This window comes from Capronia epimyces (genome assembly GCF_000585565.1).
Source record: "Capronia epimyces CBS 606.96 chromosome Unknown aczIQ-supercont1.8, whole genome shotgun sequence".
In the NCBI taxonomy this organism is placed as follows: Eukaryota; Fungi; Ascomycota; class Eurotiomycetes; order Chaetothyriales; family Herpotrichiellaceae; genus Capronia; species Capronia epimyces.
Window position 1 is genome coordinate 445,518 of NW_006912911.1, and position 18,894 is coordinate 464,411.

Consider the following 18,894-nt stretch of genomic DNA (forward strand, 5'->3'; position numbering starts at 1 on the left):
CTCACCTCCTCTCCGATTCCAGACAGGACCGTGGACAGTGGAACATGGAGGCCCCAACCACGAACCCGCCCACAATCACGGGCATCAACGCCTTCCGGCCCAAGAACCTGTTGGCGACCTTCAGGGTGAAGAAGGCCAACTTCAAGACCGCCATTCAGAGCAAGGAGAACTTTAAGCGGTACCTTCGCACGCCTGGATCCGACGCAGACCCCAGCGGATCGTACTCATGGGTCAATGATGGTAAGGCCTCCCCGTCCAGGGTCTGGTGATTGTCGGTGTTGGTGTCGGGGCGGTGCTGACCGGGGTGCAGACTTGCTGCCATCACGGCCAGAGTCGCGCACCTGGGTGTGGTGGAACTACTTCTTCTTCTACTTCAGTCTGTCCATGGACAACTGGACTCTCGGCTCCGTCATGGTTGGATGCGGCCTCAACTGGTGGCAGTCCATCATCATTGTCTTCTTCAGCCAGCTCGTCAGCTCCATTGCCATGGCCTTCAACTCTCGCTCTGGCGAAATCTATCACGTTGGATACCCCATCATCTCCAGAGCCGTCTTCGGCACTTGGGGAGCATACTATGTGGTCTTTGCCAGATCGGTCCTGGCCATCGTGTACTACGCCATCAAGCTGTACGTTGGATCGTCATTTGTCGTCAATATGTTGACCGCAGGTATGTTTGCTCTCCGTTCACCGTTCACCAGGCTATTCGGTCCCCTTCTGATTTCTGACCTTTCCAACAGTATTTGGCGACTCTTACCGAAACATCCACAACGCCATTCCCGAGTCGGTGGGAATGAGCACGAAGCAGTTCATTGCCTTTTTCCTCTATTGGCTCGCACACATCCCCTTTACCCTACTCAGGCCATACCAGTTGCGCTGGGTCTTCACGCTGAAAATGATGACCGTGGTCCCAGCCTGCTTTGGATTGTTCATCTTCTGCATGGTCAACACCAAGGGAGTTATTGGACCGGGCATACCTGGGATTCGATCCAGTTCGTCCAGCTTCGCTTGGTTTGTGGTGTATGCCTTTAACAGCGGACTGGGAAACACGGTAAGGACTCAGGACTTAGCAGGCCGACCCTCCCAGAGAGATCAGAAGTCCCTCGCTCGAGTCGTGACTGACATCGTCCCAGGCAAACATCATTACGAATCAGCCGGATTTCTCTCGCTGGGCCAAATACCCGTACGCCTCGGTGTGGTCGCAGCTGATTGCCAATCCCATCAGTGTGACCATCAATGCTTCCCTGGGCATTCTGGCCACCTCGGCCATCAACCATGCTTGGGGCCTGGAGCTGTGGAACCCTTGGGATCTGCTGGACGCCATCATGGCCAGGTACCCGAGCTCTTCGGTCCGCTTTGCCATTTTCCTTTGTTCCACTTTCTGGGCCCTGTTGGTGCTCGGAACGAACATTGCTGCGAACATGATTCCGTTTGGTTCCGACGCCACCATGCTTTGTCCCCGATACATCAACATGCCCCGAGGCCAGTTTCTCGGGCTGTGCCTTGCGTGGGCTGTCAATCCCTGGCAAATCCTGCGATCAGCCGAGGGTAAGTGGATCAATCATCTCGAGCAAGTGTTTTAGAGGCCCTGGACTGACTACTGGCTTTGCAAATGCAGTCTTCCTGAACTTCCTCGGCGGCTACATCATCTTCATGGCATCTGCGGTCGGCGTCATGGTTGCCGACTACTACTTCCTGACCAACGGGAACATCTTCCTGAAGCATCTGTACGACGGGGACAAGAGCAATCCCCACTACTATTATACCAAAGGATGGAACATCCAGGGATACATCGCGTACATTGTAGGGGTGGTGATTCCCTTCCCCGGCTTCTGCGGCTCTCTCGGCGCCAATGTGTCGCAGACGGCCATGAACATCGGCCATCTGGGCTGGTGTCTCTCCTTTGTGGTGTCGATTGTGGTCTATGTGCCTCTGTGCTATTTCTGGCCCACGAAGAATCAGAAGTTGATCAAGAGCATGAATCTGAAATTCGAAGAGACGGCCGGGGAAGAGCTGGATCCGGCCACGCTTCCACATTCCCACGGAGCCTTGATCCACGGGCGAGAAGTCGAGGTGGAACCCAAGAATGCTGATGCTGCCGAGTCTGCGACGGACAAGGAGGTGGAGGAGGTTACCATGGTCGCCACCAAGACTGCTTGAGTTTGAGTTGGCAGACGCGCATTGTTGGAAGATCTAGATCTACATCATGAGAGATGAGGATATGCTGGTTCTGGTTAGCGACAGCGAGGTCCTGGTGGTGTCGAACGGTGGAGATGGTGATCATGCTCATGCACAAGCTGTCCTCCGTACATGTCTCCTATTTCCTCTTTCCCCATATCTACTGTAGATATACGAGTACGTGAATACATACATTCATTTCAGACAGTTCATGGAAGACCTGGATTCTACTGTATCATTATCATGCTCGAGCCCACTGCAGCGAGCGGGACATGTCCTCAGCACAACCTCGTTTTGCAGAGTGTTTCAATATCAATTGGATCATAGCCGAGCTCTATTGTTTCGTTTCATGGATCTGGTGTTCGACTGTACGGACTGTATGCGTGCTAATTACCACCACCACCACTACTACTACAAGCAGCACCCATATACTATACAACTGTACAGACCTCTAGAGGACTGGATCCTCTCCAATCTGGCCAAAGTGCCTATCCGGCACTCGCTCAAGTCCGCATCTCCACCCAACTTCCTATCTTTCTATCTGTATCTGCATCGCTCATAGCGTTGATTGGACGGCGAACCACCTTCCTGAACAATCCTGTTGGGGTTTCCATTTCCAGAGCCGGATAGCATCGTTCTGTTCTGTACCGACACGGGCGAATGGTGAATTCTCCAGCATCGATCCAATATTGATCGGATCGGGTGAATATGACTTGGTCTGGTCGAGATTTTGCTCTCTCGCCTCGCCTGGTTGGGGGGCGGGTGGGCCAAAGACTTTACTGTACACTATTCCGGCTGGATGATGGGATGGCATTGGCATTGGCTTCTCGAGTTCTCTGAATCTCGTCACCATTTAAGCCTTGAAAAGGAGTGTCGGCAAGAACAACCGCAGCACCAGCAGCAATAGTACCAGCACCACCACCACCACCACCACCACCACCAGTAGTATCATCGACAATGGATCTCGATCTGATTGTGCGTAACGGCACCGTAGTCACCGCCTCTGACATTTGGACTGACTGCGACATTGGAATTAAGGTATGTACCAGTACTATAGTACTACAATGAGAAGGACATAAGAAAAACTCCCTAGCTTGAGTTGGTTTGGGGCTTCTGAGCAGAACACACACTGAGAGAGCGCACTGTTGACTTCTTTCCACAGAATGGAAGCATAGTGGCGGTGGCCCGCGGGCTTCCTGCCACCGATGGGGTCGAGATCCTGGATGCTGAGGGGGCATACATTACGCCCGGCGGCATCGACACGCACGTGCACCTGAGCCAACTGTACGAGGCGTCCGTAGGCGGGCTCATGAAGACGCAGATCACCAACGGCCAGATCCCAGATCTGGCCAACTATACCAACGACACGTACGACACGGGGACACGCAGCGCGGTGGCCGGCGGTACTACCACGGTCATCACCTTCGCCAGCCAGCTGCGCGACGACGAGAGCCTGGTGCCGGTGCTGGAGGAATACTACAAGCTGGCCGACGGACAGTCTTACTGCGACTACGCTTTCCACATGATCCTGTCGAATCCCACCAAACACGTCCTCGAACACGACCTTCCCATGATGGTGGAGAAGTACGGCATCACCAGTGTCAAGATCTACATGACCTACAAAGCCTTCCAGTTGAGGGACTATCAGATCCTGGACGTCATGCACGCGGCGAGGAAGCTGGGCATCACCACAATGGTCCACGCCGAGAACGCAGATGTGATAGACTGGATGACGGAACATTTGGAAGAGCAAGGCATGACCGCTCCGTATCATCATGGAACGTCGAGACCGCCGATTGTGGAAGCGGAAGCCACGGTAAGCACAAATCAGCACCCAGCACCCCCCTCTGCAGCAACTGCGTTTCATCTTTTATTGCGGGTTTCAAAGCAAATTCGAGTCTCATTCTGATGTTGATTCCGCACCCCAAAGAATCGAGCAATTGTTCTCTCGGAGCTCATGGACACGCCCATCCTGCTCGTGCACATCTCAGGCGGCCAGGCAACACGGGTGATCCACGACGCCAAGTCCCGCCTCCTGCCGGTGCACGGCGAAACCTGTCCGCAGTACCTCTTCCTGCTGGCCGAAAGCATGAAAAAGGCGGGCTTTGAGGGTGCGAAATGTGTGTGCTCGCCTCCGATCCGCGAAGAGGCGGCCGACCAAGACGCCATCTGGACGGGGCTGGCCAACGGCACCTTTACCACCCTGTCCTCGGACCACGCGCCGATCAAGTTCGACCATCCTGGCGGCAAATTGCTCGGTCTCTCACACGGAGGTGGCCCCCAGGGCAAGTTCCAGTACATCCCCAATGGGCTGCCGGGAGTGGAAACGCGGGTACCTCTGCTCTGGTCGGGAGGCGTGCTAACGGGCCGCATCACGCCGCAGAAGTTCGTCGAGGTCACGGCCACGAACCCGGCCAAGCTGTACGGCTTGACGAACAAGGGCACCATCGGCCCGGGCTTCGACGCCGACCTGACCATTTGGTACCCGCAAGAGACGTTCAAGCCGTTCAAGCTGACCAATGAAATGCTGCACCATGCCATCGACTACACCCCTTTCGAGGGCGTCGAGTTCAAAAACTGGCCCAGGTACACGCTGGTCAGGGGTAAGGTGGTCTTCAAAGAGGGCAAGGTGGTGGGAGACCTGGGCTACGGCCAATATCAAAAGCGGACCAAAAGTACCTTGGCTGGACCGAGAAATCGTTTTTTGAGCGAATGGAGACCTAAGCCCTAGGATAGCCTGTGCATAGTCCCCAGCACGTGTCGGCACTCGTTTGTGTCTATCACATCCCTAGCATAGGATTGAAGATTCAATCAATCAAAATGTAAGTCAAGTGGAGGGTTGCAGGAACCATCTCCGCACTGGTAGTAGATACTAGATACTAGATTCTAGGTGGCACCTGTAGTAGGTACAGTACTATTGGAAGGCGTCTGGGTTGGGCCGATCTATCCTATCCGTATCATCGGAAGTGGAAGGGTCGGGACGGGGCTCTGGCTCTGGCTGTGGACAATGTTCGCCGTATGCCTATTGCCTTTTGCCTGGCCCAGTGTTATCTTTCTTCCTACCGAGTGGCACCAATTACGTGTATCTGTACGTACGGAGTAGATCAACTCATAATTAGTATTAAATATACATACTATAATACTAGCAGCCCTTGACCTTTGACTAGGACGGCACTCCGCCACTACGCTGTATAGGTTGGCCACCACCCAATCGAACAGAACAGAACAGACCACTCACTCACTCACTCAGCTTTCTGACGGATTTTCACAGTCTGGAAAAGCTCGATTCGTTTCTGGGGCGAGCAATAGACAGATCAAAGAAGGCATTATTGTTTTGTCTGCATCCAATTCAACCATGGTGCTCAAGTCATGGCTGGATGTGCCGGAGGACCACGACTTCTCGATCGAGAACTTGCCCTTCGGCATCTTCTCGACCGCTGAGAATGTGAGAATCCCCAATCCCCGGTCCCCGGTCTCTTCTCCTGCGCTGTCTCATCTTGCCTGCCTCCGGTACTGACTGTTTCGTGGTAATCAGGAAAACCCCCGTCCTGGAGTCGCTATCGGAAGGTTCATCGTTGACCTGGCAGCTCTGGTCGACAATGCTGTGTTCAGCGGGAACTGCACCTGCCAGTTTCCACAAGCGACTCTAAAGCAGGTATGTAGGCATCCGTTCCACTTCCATTTCCATTTCAATTTTTCCATTTTTCCATTTCCAATTCACCAATCCATTCGTCCTTGGTCCATATCAAATCTGCAACTACAACTACAATTACCCCCGCTGATAGGGTGTGAAGCCGACCTTGAATGAATTCGCCGCGCTTGGTCGTGAGACGGTCAATGCAGTGCGAATGTTCATCAAATACTTGCTGGTGGAGATGACGCCAATCCTGAGAGACAACATGTCGTTGAGGGAGAAATGCATCGTTGACACAACCGCCACTCCAGTGGAAATGCACTTGCCGATGAAGATTGGTGACTTTACCGACTTTCTCAATTCCCGGACGGTGAGTGTGATCCTAGACCTGACTCACGGGTTGAATCGAATCCAATCGAACGAAAGGAACCGACCAGGCTGACATGGAGCAGCACGCCAAAAATACGCATTCCACGTCGGAAACGCCGGTGAATATGTCGGTTGAGCCAATTGATTTTGTTCTTTGTATTAAAACAACAACAAAGAAAAAACACCCCCCATGGCCCGGTCCTCATGCTGACTAGCCTTCAGGTTCAACCCTCCTCGTGCGTTTACTGGTCGTGTATCCAGTGTGGTGGTGTCTGGAACGCCAATCATCAGACCAATGGGGCATCTGATAGACTCGAGCGGCAAAGCGTATGCTGGGCGGTCGCAACAAATGGACGTCGAGATGGAGCTCGCCTTCTTTGTCGGAGAAGGAATCCGACGGTTTGAGCGAGTCTCGATCGACGAGGCCGAAGACCACATCTTTGGAGTCGTTCTGTTGAACGATTGGTCGAGTATGGGCGTCCACCTCATCCTCATTTTTGTTTTTACAGGTGGTTCATGAATCATGAATCATGAATTCTGATTTTTACACTGTATACCTAGTCAAGACTGACAGTACAAACACCTACTAACATATGCGTGGCGCCAGCTCGTGACGTACAAGTCCCGGAAGACCACCCATTCGCCGCATTCAACGCCAAATCGTTCGCGTCGACCATAAGTCCGTGGGTCGTCTCCATCGACGCCTTGGAGCCGTGGCGGACCCGGGCACAGCCCCAAGAGCCGTCCGACCTGCTGCCGTACCTGACGGACAAGAAGGAACTTGGCACGTTCGACATCTCCATCGGCATGAGCTGGAAGTTGTCGCCTGAAGGAGAGACGTTCGAGGTTGCCACCAGTAACTTGAGCAATGCGTACTGGAGCTTTGCCCAGATGTTGACCCATCATGCCTTTGGAGGCTGCGAGATGAGAACGGGAGATTTGATCGGGACCGGGACCATTACAGGAGAGGTGAGTTTGGAGCTGGCTGCCTCATGAAATTAACTGATCATCATCTGAGATGGATGACTCTGAAGAACTCTGGCTAACTCTAATTCGGACCGAGCATCTAGGACGCGGGCTCTAACTGCTCACTGGTCGAGCGGACTCGAAACGGGACCCAACCTATTCACACGCCGGCGGGAAATAAGCGGTTGTATGTGCAAGACGGCGATGAAGTCGTCTTTACCGGATGGGTGGGGAACAAGGCTGACCCGACGCTTGCCGGGCGAAGAATCGGTTTTGGGGTCTGTGCAGGATTGATTTTGCCGGCAAAGCCTTTATAGTGTGACGAAGGAGAGGTCTTATAGACATCCGCCGAGGAAACAAGTCGAGCCACGAGACCGGAGACCAGAGACCGGAGACCGGAGACAGGAGGCGGGCCCGCAAGGCTGTGGACCGGGGAGGGGTGGGGGTTAGGTGGGGGCGCCTAAGGCTCCCAAGGCTTGGATTTGGGGGTCCTAAGGTTGTTGTTTGGCTAAGGCGGCATCCTCATAATCCCAAAGTGGGGTAGCTTACTTATAGTGATGGCGGTCGGTTATCCTCGCCTTGGCGATCTTTTTTTCAATTCCGTGGCCACCTCTGTGCCGGTAGACCGCACTCCAAACGCCGTTTTGCTTCATTGCTGTTTTACCAGGAAGTTGAGCTGGATCGCAGAGTGGGCCATATCACTATCACTGTGCAGATCGTTGAGCATCCTAACCTCCCTGCGCTGGTCAAGATGGGGCTGGCAGAACCGAGGAAGTATGTAGTCGCATGCTAGATATCTGTCTTACTCCCCGCTGCTCTCCTTCTCCTCCAATTCATACGGTGTCTAGAGAGAAGAAAATCATTCTACGACTGGTGGTGCTGACTTTTGTTTGCAGACGTTTGAAGATCTCCCACGACCCACGGAATCTATCATGGTCGCAATCCTCGTCTTCCTTCGGCCAACGCCTGATGGCCAAGCACGGCTGGAAAGAAGGACAGTCTCTCGGCAACCGCAACAGCATCCATGTGGGGATTAGCGACGTTGATAGGCTTGCGGCCGCCCGTGTCGGTGTGCTATTCAAAGACGATAATCTAGGACTCGGGGCCAAGAGAAAGAGCAAGGACGTGGAAGCCCAACGGACCGGTCTAGACGCCTTCCAGGGGCTCCTAGGCCGACTGAACGGAAAAAGCGACGCAGAGCTCAAAAAGCAGGAGCAAAAGGTCGAGGATCGCAAGTTGGCAATGTACGTCCGTGGCCGGTGGGGTGGTATGGTCTTCGTCAGGGGAGGTGTTCTTGTTGGCGATCGTCAAAAGGAGGAGACGGTCAACAAGGCCGGCGAAGACGAGATTAAGATGGACGGTACGGACGGTGATGGTGATGGCCAAGATGCAGAGCTTGGGGACAAGGACGAGCAAAGACGGGAAGAAGAAAAGAGACGGCGCAAAGAAGAAAGGAGAATACGGCGGGAAGAGAAGGCGTCGAGAAAGGCGGCGAAGAAAGCAAAGCGAGAAGCACGAGAAGGCAACGACAAAGATAGCGATGCTGAACAGATGTCGACCCCGGCAGTTCCAGTGCACTCCCACAAGTCTCCTCTCACCCGAGCATCGGATGAACCTGTTTCGTCAGCTGATTCGGCGAGCGAGACCGAGGCCGCCGGACAGAAGCGGAAGCGTGGACGGTCGTCGACCACGATTGCCGAAAAAACTCCTGCAGAGGGCCAGCGACAGAAGTCAGTGTTGGGAGATATGAATGTCACGCAACAGCAGCAGTCGGGAACGAGCGTGAGGCCTGCGACCACGAAGCTGAACCTGAATCTGAGGAATGGTCGGCACTTGCTCCGAGGTCGAAATATCCAGGCTAAGAAGATGGCGTTTTCGGATCTCAAGGGCTTAGACGAGATTTTCATGCGGCCGGGATGACGGGAATATGTTTCTGCATCCTGGTTCAGATGCGTACGGTTACAGTGTCTGCGTTCAGCGTGGTGTCACAGTGGACTTTCAGTCAGACAGATGGGGTGCACGGAATCAAACCAATATTTCATGACGGTGCCATCAAATCCGGCCAGTCGTTTGCATTAGCTGGACTCGCTCTGCTCATCAACTCGTACCAATATTGGCCCTCAACTAATACTAATACTCCAGTCCAGTGCAGCCCTCGAAGCAAAGGGCTGGCGCCCTGTGAGATGTGAGCCTCTGCAGCAATCAAATGTGCTGCAGCGATCAAATGTGCTTTCGACATCATTGTAACCGGACTTCCACCGTCGTCTAGGGCTCGATCCGGCGCTCTTCCGTCATTTACGACTAAGCTAGGTACCTTAAAGAAAGATGAAATCATGACTTGTCGATGACCACACTTCTCCCTTCTCCGCCGGTCCCAAGGCTGTGGTCGTGTGGTCATGTGATCGCCCACCCACACCCACACGGCTGAAATGCGACGGCTAAGGCCTTAGGCCGCCCGCCCAATTGCAGCTGCGCGAGAGCCTAAGGCACGTCCTCGATCTCCATCCCGCACTTCCATTGCTCCTCGCTCACTCTTTACCCCAGATTTGCAGTATTGTCCTGTCTGTGCTTGAAGCTCTTCCTTCCCTCTTGAGTGCGTTTCATATTGCGATAGCTTTCAGCAGCGTCCAATCTCTCTGCTGAAGCTCGCAAAGGGTCATATGGGTCCGAAAACGGAGAAGAGCAGTCTGAAGCGGAACCGGGTAAGGAAACCGCAACCGCACATGGCGCTGTGAGCATCGAGCCTGACTTCTCGGCGTAGCATAGCACCGGTGACGACCAGGACACCAAGAAACCGCGCCGATCGCAGAGGATCTCGTCCCAGTCCCAGAAAGATGGCCAGCACACTCCTCTCAAGCAGCAGTATCTACCGTCGCCCTTGACCCATAATGCGTCGACTGCTACAGAACCAGCCAAAGAAGCCACCGCAACCCCGCCAGAGGGTCGCCCGAGTCAGATTCGCCATGTCACTCCCTTATCATCTCCTCAGCTAAACGCTCTATCGTCCCCTCCGCAGGATACACAGCCGCTTTCGCAATTCGTCTACCCCCCGCGAGACATAGAACCCGATCTGAACGACGACGACGGGACTTGGGGGTATTTGTTCCCCACGGGGTCGGCAGGGCATCGGTTGGTCCTGAAAAAAAGAGCATTCTGCCCGGCACCGGCGAAACCGCTTGAAGTAGGACGGTCGACTGTGAAGTCCAAGAAAAGGGGCAAGACGGAGCTCAATGACGCCGAGGTCGATTATGAAAAGGAGAAGGAAATAACAGGGTTCCCCGCCGGCGGGTATCTTGTTGGACGACACCCGGAATGTGACCTGATTGTTGACATCCCCACGGTGTCGAATCGGCATTGCCTGATCTTCAATGAAAATCGGAATTCTGGCACTCTAGCTGTTCTGGAGGATCTGTCTAGCAATGGCACCTTCGTCAATGAGGCGCTTGTCGGCCGCAATAAACGGAGGGAATTGGAGGATGGGGACGAGATCACCATCTTGGACGAAGCACGGTTTGTCTTTCGATACCCGAAAAGCCGAGATTCGAGTGCTTTCAACTCGCGTTACCGGATCCTGCAGCAGCTAGGAAAGGGTCATTTCGCCACTGTTTATCTCTGCGTGGAGAGGCTCACGGGCTTCAAGTACGCTGTCAAGAAGTTCGAGCGACGGATGGGAGAGTCTCAGCGGTCACAATCGGAAGGACTGCAACAGGAAATCGCTGTGCTGATGAGTGTCAGCCATCCGAACATCCTGTGCTTAAAGGAGACCTTCGATGAACCGGATGGGGTCTATCTCATCTTGGAACTCGCTCCAGAGGGCGAGCTCTTCAACCTGATCGTGAGCAAGCAAAGGTTGACGGAAGCCGAGACACGGAGAGTCTTCATCCAATTATTCCAGGGCACCAAGTACCTCCACGAGCGTGGGATCGTGCACCGCGACATCAAACCGGAAAATATTCTTCTTACAGATAAGAATTTGTCGGTCAAACTGGCGGACTTTGGTCTGGCCAAGATCATCGGGGAGGAATCGTTCACGACAACGCTGTGCGGGACCCCAAGTTGTAAGTCAAGTCGATCCCTCGCCACTACCAGCGCTAATGTTGCAGACGTCGCTCCGGAGATTCTCGAAAACTCCCGCCATCGAAAGTATACGAAAGCAGTCGACGTGTGGTCCCTTGGAGTTGTGTTATACATTTGTTTATGCGGCTTTCCGCCATTTTCCGATGAACTGTATTCACGGGAGAACCCATACACCCTTGCACAACAGATCAAAATGGGCCGCTTCGACTATCCATCTCCGTATTGGGATAGCATCGGCGACCCTGCACTTGACCTAATCGATCGTATGCTGACGGTTGACGTGGAAAACCGAATCACAATCGATCACTGCCTTGAACATCCTTGGACGAGAAATGTCGGTTACATCAATCCTGCCGATTCCACCGACGGTCTAACAGGGGCAATGGGTGCCTTGGACTTTTCTAAGCGTAAAGTCCAGCGCGAACGCACCTTGCTGGCGAATATCAACGACATCAAAGTGAGCAAAGTAGTCGACCTCCCCGATCAGAAGGTGCCTGGCCAAACTCGACCCCCAGGCTCCCCGGTACATGTCAAAGTCTGGGATAAGAACCCTTCCGGCAAAAATGTGAGGATAAGTCCGCCTCAAATCCGGAAAGCCGACGGTAGAAATGGCGAGGCAGATCCTAAGCACGAAGAGCACCCGGCCGCCCACAGGCAGCAGGACGAATTTATGCAAATGGGCGGGCGGGGAGACATGCAATTATTCGGAGATGATGCCTCGTCAAGGTACTTGCCAGAGGAAAAACCGAAATAAGGCCATTGAGAAGAGAGCTTGCTTTGTTTGAGCGGTGTTTGACAAGTTGTTGGATAAGGACAAAATCAACATTCCCTCTGTCTTTTCGATGTTTGAGGGCCTGCAGGGGACTGGAAACTGCAATGCCCAAGGCATCTTCGTTTGGGAAGGAGGCATTCTGGACATCTGCGTGCGCATGCAATCGCAATCGGGTTGAGTGCAAGACCATCATAAGACAAGGGAAGTCCTGACACGCCTGCTGTCGTTGTTACCACTGCCTCTCATCACTTGACCGCGTCGGTCTTTGAGAGCACGCACTGGGCGCGATCCGTGCACCGCAGGATGGATGTTTTTGTCTTTGCATATCGGTTGGCGCTACGGCAAGGAGAAATCCTCTTTTTGTATGGATAGGTCACCTTCTAGGGGCCGAGATGGTATGGCATGGCACGGTGCAGTATGGCAGAAGCGCGTTGTGCCACTTCCGCCTGTGTGTATACCCAGAAAAGTATAGCTACTACAGGAATCTGTAAATAACAAGGACAGCGCCTAGCGATGCATAGATAACTTAGGTATGTACATGATTGAACTGTTGTACATATGGAGTACTCGGTAGGGGGATACAGGAAGGAGTGGACAGGTAGGAATATACGACTCCTAGGTACTGTACATAAGCCGGCATTAAAGAGCTATCTCCGACTATAGACTAATGTTGTGCAGCGTCTTGACCTGGCACGTAACGGTAACGGCGACACATCCGCGGAATCGCATCCACCAGACAACGCCCAAACCCATACTTGTCTGGATGCCAACATTCAACGTTCCAATGCCCGCTTCTCAGACAATACGAGGTCGGAGAATCTGGTGGTAGTAGGTTGTGTGACAACATACGCAGCCAGAGCCAGATGGATGTGTACGACTCCCAAACTTCCTGTCCTGAAAGACCCAGCTAACATTGTCTCAAGTGGCCATGGGAGTCTGCGCCGACAGGCCTTCTCTAAGCTCGCGACCCTCTCGGCGCATCGATCTCCTACCAAAGAAGCCGATTTCCGTCGTCTAACCTCGTCCATTGCTCCCGCCAGATCGGAGGGGAACGGTGTCCTCGATGGCGTCCTTCGAGCCATCGCCCCTACGTCCCGTGCGCGTATGACCGCTCGCGAGCTCGATGTCTTGCTGGCTCTCTGCGCCAGCGCACACGAGTTGCATGACCTGTCTCATGCCGAGCGCCTTGCAAAACAGCTATCCGCCTATTTGCCTGAAGCTCATTCACAATTGTTCACATCATCACCCTTTATACACGAGATTCGGCCTGCGCCATGGACCGCTCTTACATTTCAGCTCACCAAGGCCCTGCTCGTACTTGGGCTCAGGTTTCGTCCTCTAAAACAGACCATCTCGGCCAGCATCAAGTCATATCTGTACAACTGGAGCCAGTCAGCTGCTGCTATCGCATCGGTGGGGATTGGCGACCAAGATGAAGAGAACGAGCATGAGGCCCAGGACACCGCAGCCGTCACCGTGTCGCTAGTTGGATTTCTGGACGCCGCGGCATTGCACGAGAACTTCTGGTCATCTTCCGAACGGGTTGAGCTGATCCGGACTTTACGGAGCGCTCTTTCAGAAGATTTCTTGATCGCAGTTGAGACTGCTTCGTCCGCAATCCGGCATTCTACAACATTCGAGCTTGGCAGCATGGACTGGAAGAAGTATCTTAAACGGTTTGCCGCACAGGGAATTCCAGTGGGGGCGATGATGCTGCAAAAGGGTTTCATGAAACTCGTTCTCGCATGCACTGCCAGAATGCTTTGCGACGAGCACACCGTTCAATGCGGGGATATTCTTGACCAATTCATCGCGGGAACCCATATGAAAGGCTCCCGGGACGAAGAGATAACCGAAGACATGATCGAATATTTGGCCCAGATCAGCAGTGATCAGATACGTACGCTAGAAGACGGATCAGATTATCTGCAGTTGGGTTCCGCATGGCAACAACGACTCGCATTCTCGGTAAAGGCATATGCTTTGGAAGCGTTTCTACATTGCATGGTGCTTGATGATGACATTGCCGACCCGGAGGCTCTCTTTGGGTGGCTGGAGGATTCCATCGCGAACCAAGTGCAGATGGCCGACATTGAGCTGGCGGACGTCGTCTTGAAGAGTCTGGCAGTTGTGGCACAACATATGCCCGAGGTCGTGTCCAATTTTGCTCGCATTCTGCTACGGTTCATCGTGCAAGGTACTTCAGCTCCCACCGCCGTGGCGGTGGCTGCGCAGAGCCTCTCACACATACTGAGGATGCTGTCGCAAGACGCTGTGATTACCACGATATACTCGCTTGGCAACGTTCTCAGCTCGCAGACGGGGGCGGAAAAGGCGCATCACCCCTTTGGCATTTCAGACATTAACGGTCAATATGGCTCGCTATCATCTATCTCGAAACTACGAACAGGGAGCGTCATCTCCCTGTCCTTAAGTGGAGAGGAAGAGACCTCGTTGGTTTGCGGTAACGTGGCAAATGCCATAGTGGTTATAGCCACGGAATGCAAAGACAGCAAGATCATGACCCTTGTACAGACAATGATGTTGCAGAAAGTTGGAAGAATCAGCCTCGTGGTCGATGCGCGTATTATCGACGGGGCCGCCAGACTTGCTGTGCATGGCAAAGAAAACGAGTTGAAAGCATTGCTACGACTCTATGCCCGATTGCACCAGGAAGCTGTTGTTCATGACAACGCCATCATATTTGAAGCCGTCCGCAGGGCTGAGGAATATCTGGCCATGAACCTGGACAACAAATCGTCCTTGTTCAAGATCTACGCGATGCAACTGCTCGAACGGATTGTTAGCAAGGGCGATGTCGGCGAAGGCGAATTCAAGCAATCCGCCGAAGTCGAACAGGCGGCCAAAGAGATCGCTCCTCTCCTCAAGCCTCTGTCAATCTTAGCTTCTCGAAGGCCGGCTCTGACCCTCGAAGCCACTCTGACCGAAGATGCCGATATCTTGTCCATGGTTCGCGAAGTCTGGTACAACGTTGCTGTACATGGAATCACCCTACAGTCGCGCATTGGACAGCAATATTATCATGAACTCCGACTCCTGGCCGCGAACTCCTTGCCCCTCGTCGATGAAGATCGTGCGGAGCTTTTGGAGTCGGACGTCGAGCTGAACACGGTCCTCCGAAGAGGGATGAGTCCACAACACACAGCTGACCAGAAGAAGAATCTGATCGCCGTCATCCCAGACAGAGAGTCCGAGATCCGCCAACTCAGCTACCAGAAAGTTGTCTTCCTGAACGCGGTGTTCTTGGTGGAAAGTCTTCGCGCCACCTCTGGTAGCTGTGTTGAGATTCTTGATTACTTCCAGGACCCAACCACGCAGACCAGCCATATGGGTTCTTGCCTGAGCTCAGTCGCCAGCGAGGTTGTGAAAAGATATACCCAGAAAGTGGTTACTGCCAAGGAAGTAGAGTTCAGCGCGCCATATGTGTCTCGCCAGCTGGCTCGGATTTTCAGCGGCTGTTGCCATCGGAGCAACAAAATGCAAGAAGTCGCCAGGGCAGCCGCCAACCATCTCGTCACATTTGCGCCTTCAGCATTGTGCCAAAAGTCGGCCCTATTCGCCTTGCTCGAACTGCTGTCTCTGATGTGGTCGAGCTCTTTGGACGCAGAGGTGGACGAATATGAGTGGCGGCCCATGCTCACTTCTACCCGAGGCAAGGTCACAATTGAACTATCAGATGACTACGCCTTTCGCAAACGGACTTTGACCAATCTTGACAATGATGCGAGGAGGTGGCTGATGACGGTCATCAATGTCGCCCCTTTGGACGTGAAAGGTCTTCTCCAGACTTACCTCTCCGAGTTTGATGATACCGGGTCATACGGCCACGTATCCCTGGGCAGATCATTCGCTCTAGAGATGGGTTCTGTAATTCCCTCCGTTGATTACCGCTTGCAGGCTATCGACAACAAGGGGGGATCACGCGTCCTCATCAACATGGCCTCCGATTTCATGGCTCAGTATACCACCCGACAGGAGTATCGGTTCACCGGTATTCCGGAGCACCAGCGAGGAAGCGTCCAAGTGGATACGGCCACTGGGCGGAGATCGTCGTGGAGCCGAGCATCTCTCGATACCTCGCCCATGCTACTCGACGCCCTCGTGGATCTACACACAAGGATAAAGCAGCAGACTCGGGTCCAGCTCTCCGAGGTGAAAGACCTCCTTCGCAGTGCAGCGGCTCTACTATGTCAGAGCAAGAAGTCGCAGACCGCCATCGTCTACCACTTGGTGCACATACCCTGTGATATTTTTACAAAGGAGTCTATAAAACTCGGCATTTCTCTGTGGCTAGGAGTTATCCATGAGAACCCTAGGATGGAGCCCAGGATACTGACCGAAATCGCACAAGCCTGGGAGCAGACAATTGATCGTAGGCAAGGGATTTTCAGTCCAAGCTTCCAGCATGCAGATCCGTTCTACGTGAAGGAAGAATTCGCCCCATCCGACCGGGCTGGCATTCAAAAGCAGGCACAAGTGGCTCACAACACCATCTCTCCACATTTCAGACTGGTTCAGTTCTTCGAAAGCCACGTCAACGCCATCCGACTTGGAAGTGCCAATACTCAGCGCACGTTCGTCCGAATGTTCGAACGCACATTGCGTGGCTTTATGCACATAAACGGGAATCCGCTACTTCGGGAGCTCCAGTTTCAGGTTGTCTGTGCCACTCTCCGACTTTTGCAATTCAGCACATGCATCAACAAGTTGACCAAGTGGAAGTTGAAGGATTTGATCCTTTCCGCCGGTCTTCAATGGTTCGCCAAACCCCCTGCTTGGTCGTTTGGCGGGAATCGCCTCCAAATTAAGGCCGAGATTCAGGTGATGCAGAATGTCATTGGCCTCCTACAAAGCACCAAAATTCCGATCTTTGCGGCATCGGCGACTAGAAAGGATACTTTACAGAAACATGAACTCTTGGAAGCCCTTCTCACGAACGAGATCGCCCGTCTCACCGTGTGGCTTGGCCCGCTTACTCTTGAGGCACACCATATGGGATACCATCTGGGACAGCATAGTCAACCCGAAGTCCAAATGAGCAAGTTTGCTCGAGTGGCGTGGGTGGAGAATCCGTCCTTGGCCATACAGCTCGTAACGCGCTTCGCCGATGAACAACTTCGTCGCGATGTGCGCTTCCTACTAATCAATTTCCCCGAAAGAGCCTTAGGGGAGCCCAACGCGCTCGACCTGTTGCTCGGGGATGCGTTGCCGTCAGATGTGTCCTTTCAGTTGAAATATCTTTTGTACTGGAGCCCAGTCAACCCTATGCAGGCAGTGACATACTTCTTGCCTGCGTTTGGAAACCACCCATTCGTGCTCCAATATGCGATGAGAGCGCTCGAGAGTCACTCTATCGATGTGACATTTTTCTATGTGCCTCAAATCGTGCAGGCTCTGCGCTACGATACCTTGGACTATGTCGAGCGGTACATCGTCGAGACCGGCACATTCTCGCAACTGTTCGCCCACCAGATCATTTGGAACATGAAGGCCAATGCGTACAAGGACGAAGAGTCTGAAGAACCGGACCCCATCAAGCCGACGCTTGACAAGGTGATGGACAGTCTGATTGCCAGCTTCTCTGAATCGGACAAAGATTTCTATAAGCGGGAGTTTGACTTCTTTTCCGAGGTGACCGATATCTCTGGAAAGTTGAAACCTTTCATCAAGAGAAGCAAGCCCGAGAAGAAGGCCAAGATTGAAGAGGAGCTTCGCAAAATCAAAGTGGAAGTGGGGGTGTATCTTCCCAGCAACCCTGACGGTATCGTGGTGGGCATCGACCGCAAGTCCGGAAAGCCATTGCAATCACACGCGAAGGCACCCTACATGGCGACCTTCCGAATCCGCAAAAAGAGGGATACCTCTGAAGAAGATGTGAACAGCATGATCCAAGCAGCTCCCAAACCCCGTCCAAATCTTCGCCATGGCCATAGCCGCAGCAACACTATCGACGACTCCAGCCACAGTTTGAGCCAGGGAAACCCAGATACTTATGAGGTCTGGCAGAGTGCCATATTCAAGGTTGGAGACGACTGTCGTCAGGATGTGCTTGCCTTGCAAATGATTGCGGCATTTCGCGGCATTTTCCATTCTGTGGGACTGGATGTGTATGTTTTCCCGTATCGGGTCACCGCCACAGCACCGGGCTGCGGTGTTATTGACGTTCTGCCCAATTCCATCAGCCGGGACATGCTGGGCCGTGAAGCTGTGAATGGCCTCCACGACTACTTCATCACCAAGTACGGTGGCGAGCACTCAGTTCGATATCAGGAAGCAAGAAGTGAGTTTGTCAAGAGCATGGCGGCCTACTCGGTAATCAGTTACCTTCTCCAATTCAAAGATCGCCACAACGGGAACATCATGGTGGACGACAAGGGCCATATTCTCCATATCGACTTTGGATTTTGTTTCGATATCGCGCCCGGAGGCGTCAAGTTCGAGAGGGCCCCGTTCAAGCTAACGCCGGAGATGATTGCTGTCATGGGCGGCGATGATCCGAACACTTCGCAACCATACCGATGGTTCCAAGAGCTCACGATCAAAGCATTCTTGTGCAGCCGGCAGTATTGCGACAAATTGAGCCATATCGTTGCCCTGATGCTGGACAGCGGTCTGCCTTGCTTCAAGCCTGAAACGATGCGGAATTTCAAGAATCGGTTCGCGCTGGAGAAGACAGACCGCGAAGCAGCGGAGTTTATGCTTGGATGCATCAAGAAGAGCGCGGCTAACGTCACCACCAAGGTCTACGACGAGTTCCAGCTCTTGACAAATGGCATTCCCTATTAAAAACGGAACTCGGGGTCGTGGAGGAACCGAAGTGCAAGTGGCTGTGGGACGTGGAAGGTGGAACGTCAGAAACACTCATAGAATAGTATGTACA

At 53.3% G+C, this 18,894-nt stretch overlaps 6 protein-coding genes across 6 annotated transcripts; all 6 read left to right on the top strand.

Annotated features, from left to right (window-relative positions):
• Positions 1–44: 44 nt before the first annotated feature.
• On the top strand, positions 45–2,157 carry A1O3_08572 (uncharacterized protein; the record flags this gene model as incomplete). Its single annotated transcript, XM_007738669.1, has 5 exons — positions 45–240; positions 311–667; positions 738–1,048; positions 1,131–1,545; positions 1,616–2,157. The coding sequence occupies 5 exons, from the start codon at positions 45–47 to the stop codon at positions 2,155–2,157; spliced, it is 1,821 nt and encodes a 606-aa protein (XP_007736859.1).
• Positions 2,158–3,132: 975 nt separating this feature from the next.
• A1O3_08573 (dihydropyrimidinase) lies at positions 3,133–4,906 on the top strand (the record flags this gene model as incomplete). Its single annotated transcript, XM_007738670.1, has 3 exons — positions 3,133–3,213; positions 3,338–3,991; positions 4,106–4,906. The coding sequence occupies 3 exons, from the start codon at positions 3,133–3,135 to the stop codon at positions 4,904–4,906; spliced, it is 1,536 nt and encodes a 511-aa protein (XP_007736860.1).
• A 624-nt stretch (positions 4,907–5,530) lies between these two features.
• Positions 5,531–7,461, top strand: A1O3_08574 (fumarylacetoacetase; the record flags this gene model as incomplete). Its single annotated transcript, XM_007738671.1, has 7 exons — positions 5,531–5,620; positions 5,711–5,830; positions 5,961–6,179; positions 6,262–6,305; positions 6,401–6,648; positions 6,786–7,147; positions 7,249–7,461. 7 exons carry the CDS (start codon positions 5,531–5,533, stop codon positions 7,459–7,461), a joined length of 1,296 nt encoding a protein of 431 aa, XP_007736861.1.
• A 652-nt stretch (positions 7,462–8,113) lies between these two features.
• Positions 8,114–9,064, top strand: A1O3_08575 (uncharacterized protein; the record flags this gene model as incomplete). The annotated part of the gene is made up of 1 exon (XM_007738672.1): positions 8,114–9,064. The coding sequence occupies one exon, from the start codon at positions 8,114–8,116 to the stop codon at positions 9,062–9,064; it is 951 nt and encodes a 316-aa protein (XP_007736862.1).
• Positions 9,065–9,804: 740 nt separating this feature from the next.
• A1O3_08576 (CAMK/RAD53 protein kinase) lies at positions 9,805–11,975 on the top strand (the record flags this gene model as incomplete). Its single annotated transcript, XM_007738673.1, has 3 exons — positions 9,805–9,846; positions 9,906–11,202; positions 11,248–11,975. The coding sequence occupies 3 exons, from the start codon at positions 9,805–9,807 to the stop codon at positions 11,973–11,975; spliced, it is 2,067 nt and encodes a 688-aa protein (XP_007736863.1).
• Positions 11,976–12,860: 885 nt separating this feature from the next.
• On the top strand, positions 12,861–18,800 carry A1O3_08577 (phosphatidylinositol 4-kinase; the record flags this gene model as incomplete). The annotated part of the gene is made up of 1 exon (XM_007738674.1): positions 12,861–18,800. The coding sequence occupies one exon, from the start codon at positions 12,861–12,863 to the stop codon at positions 18,798–18,800; it is 5,940 nt and encodes a 1,979-aa protein (XP_007736864.1).
• Positions 18,801–18,894: the final 94 nt, after the last annotated feature.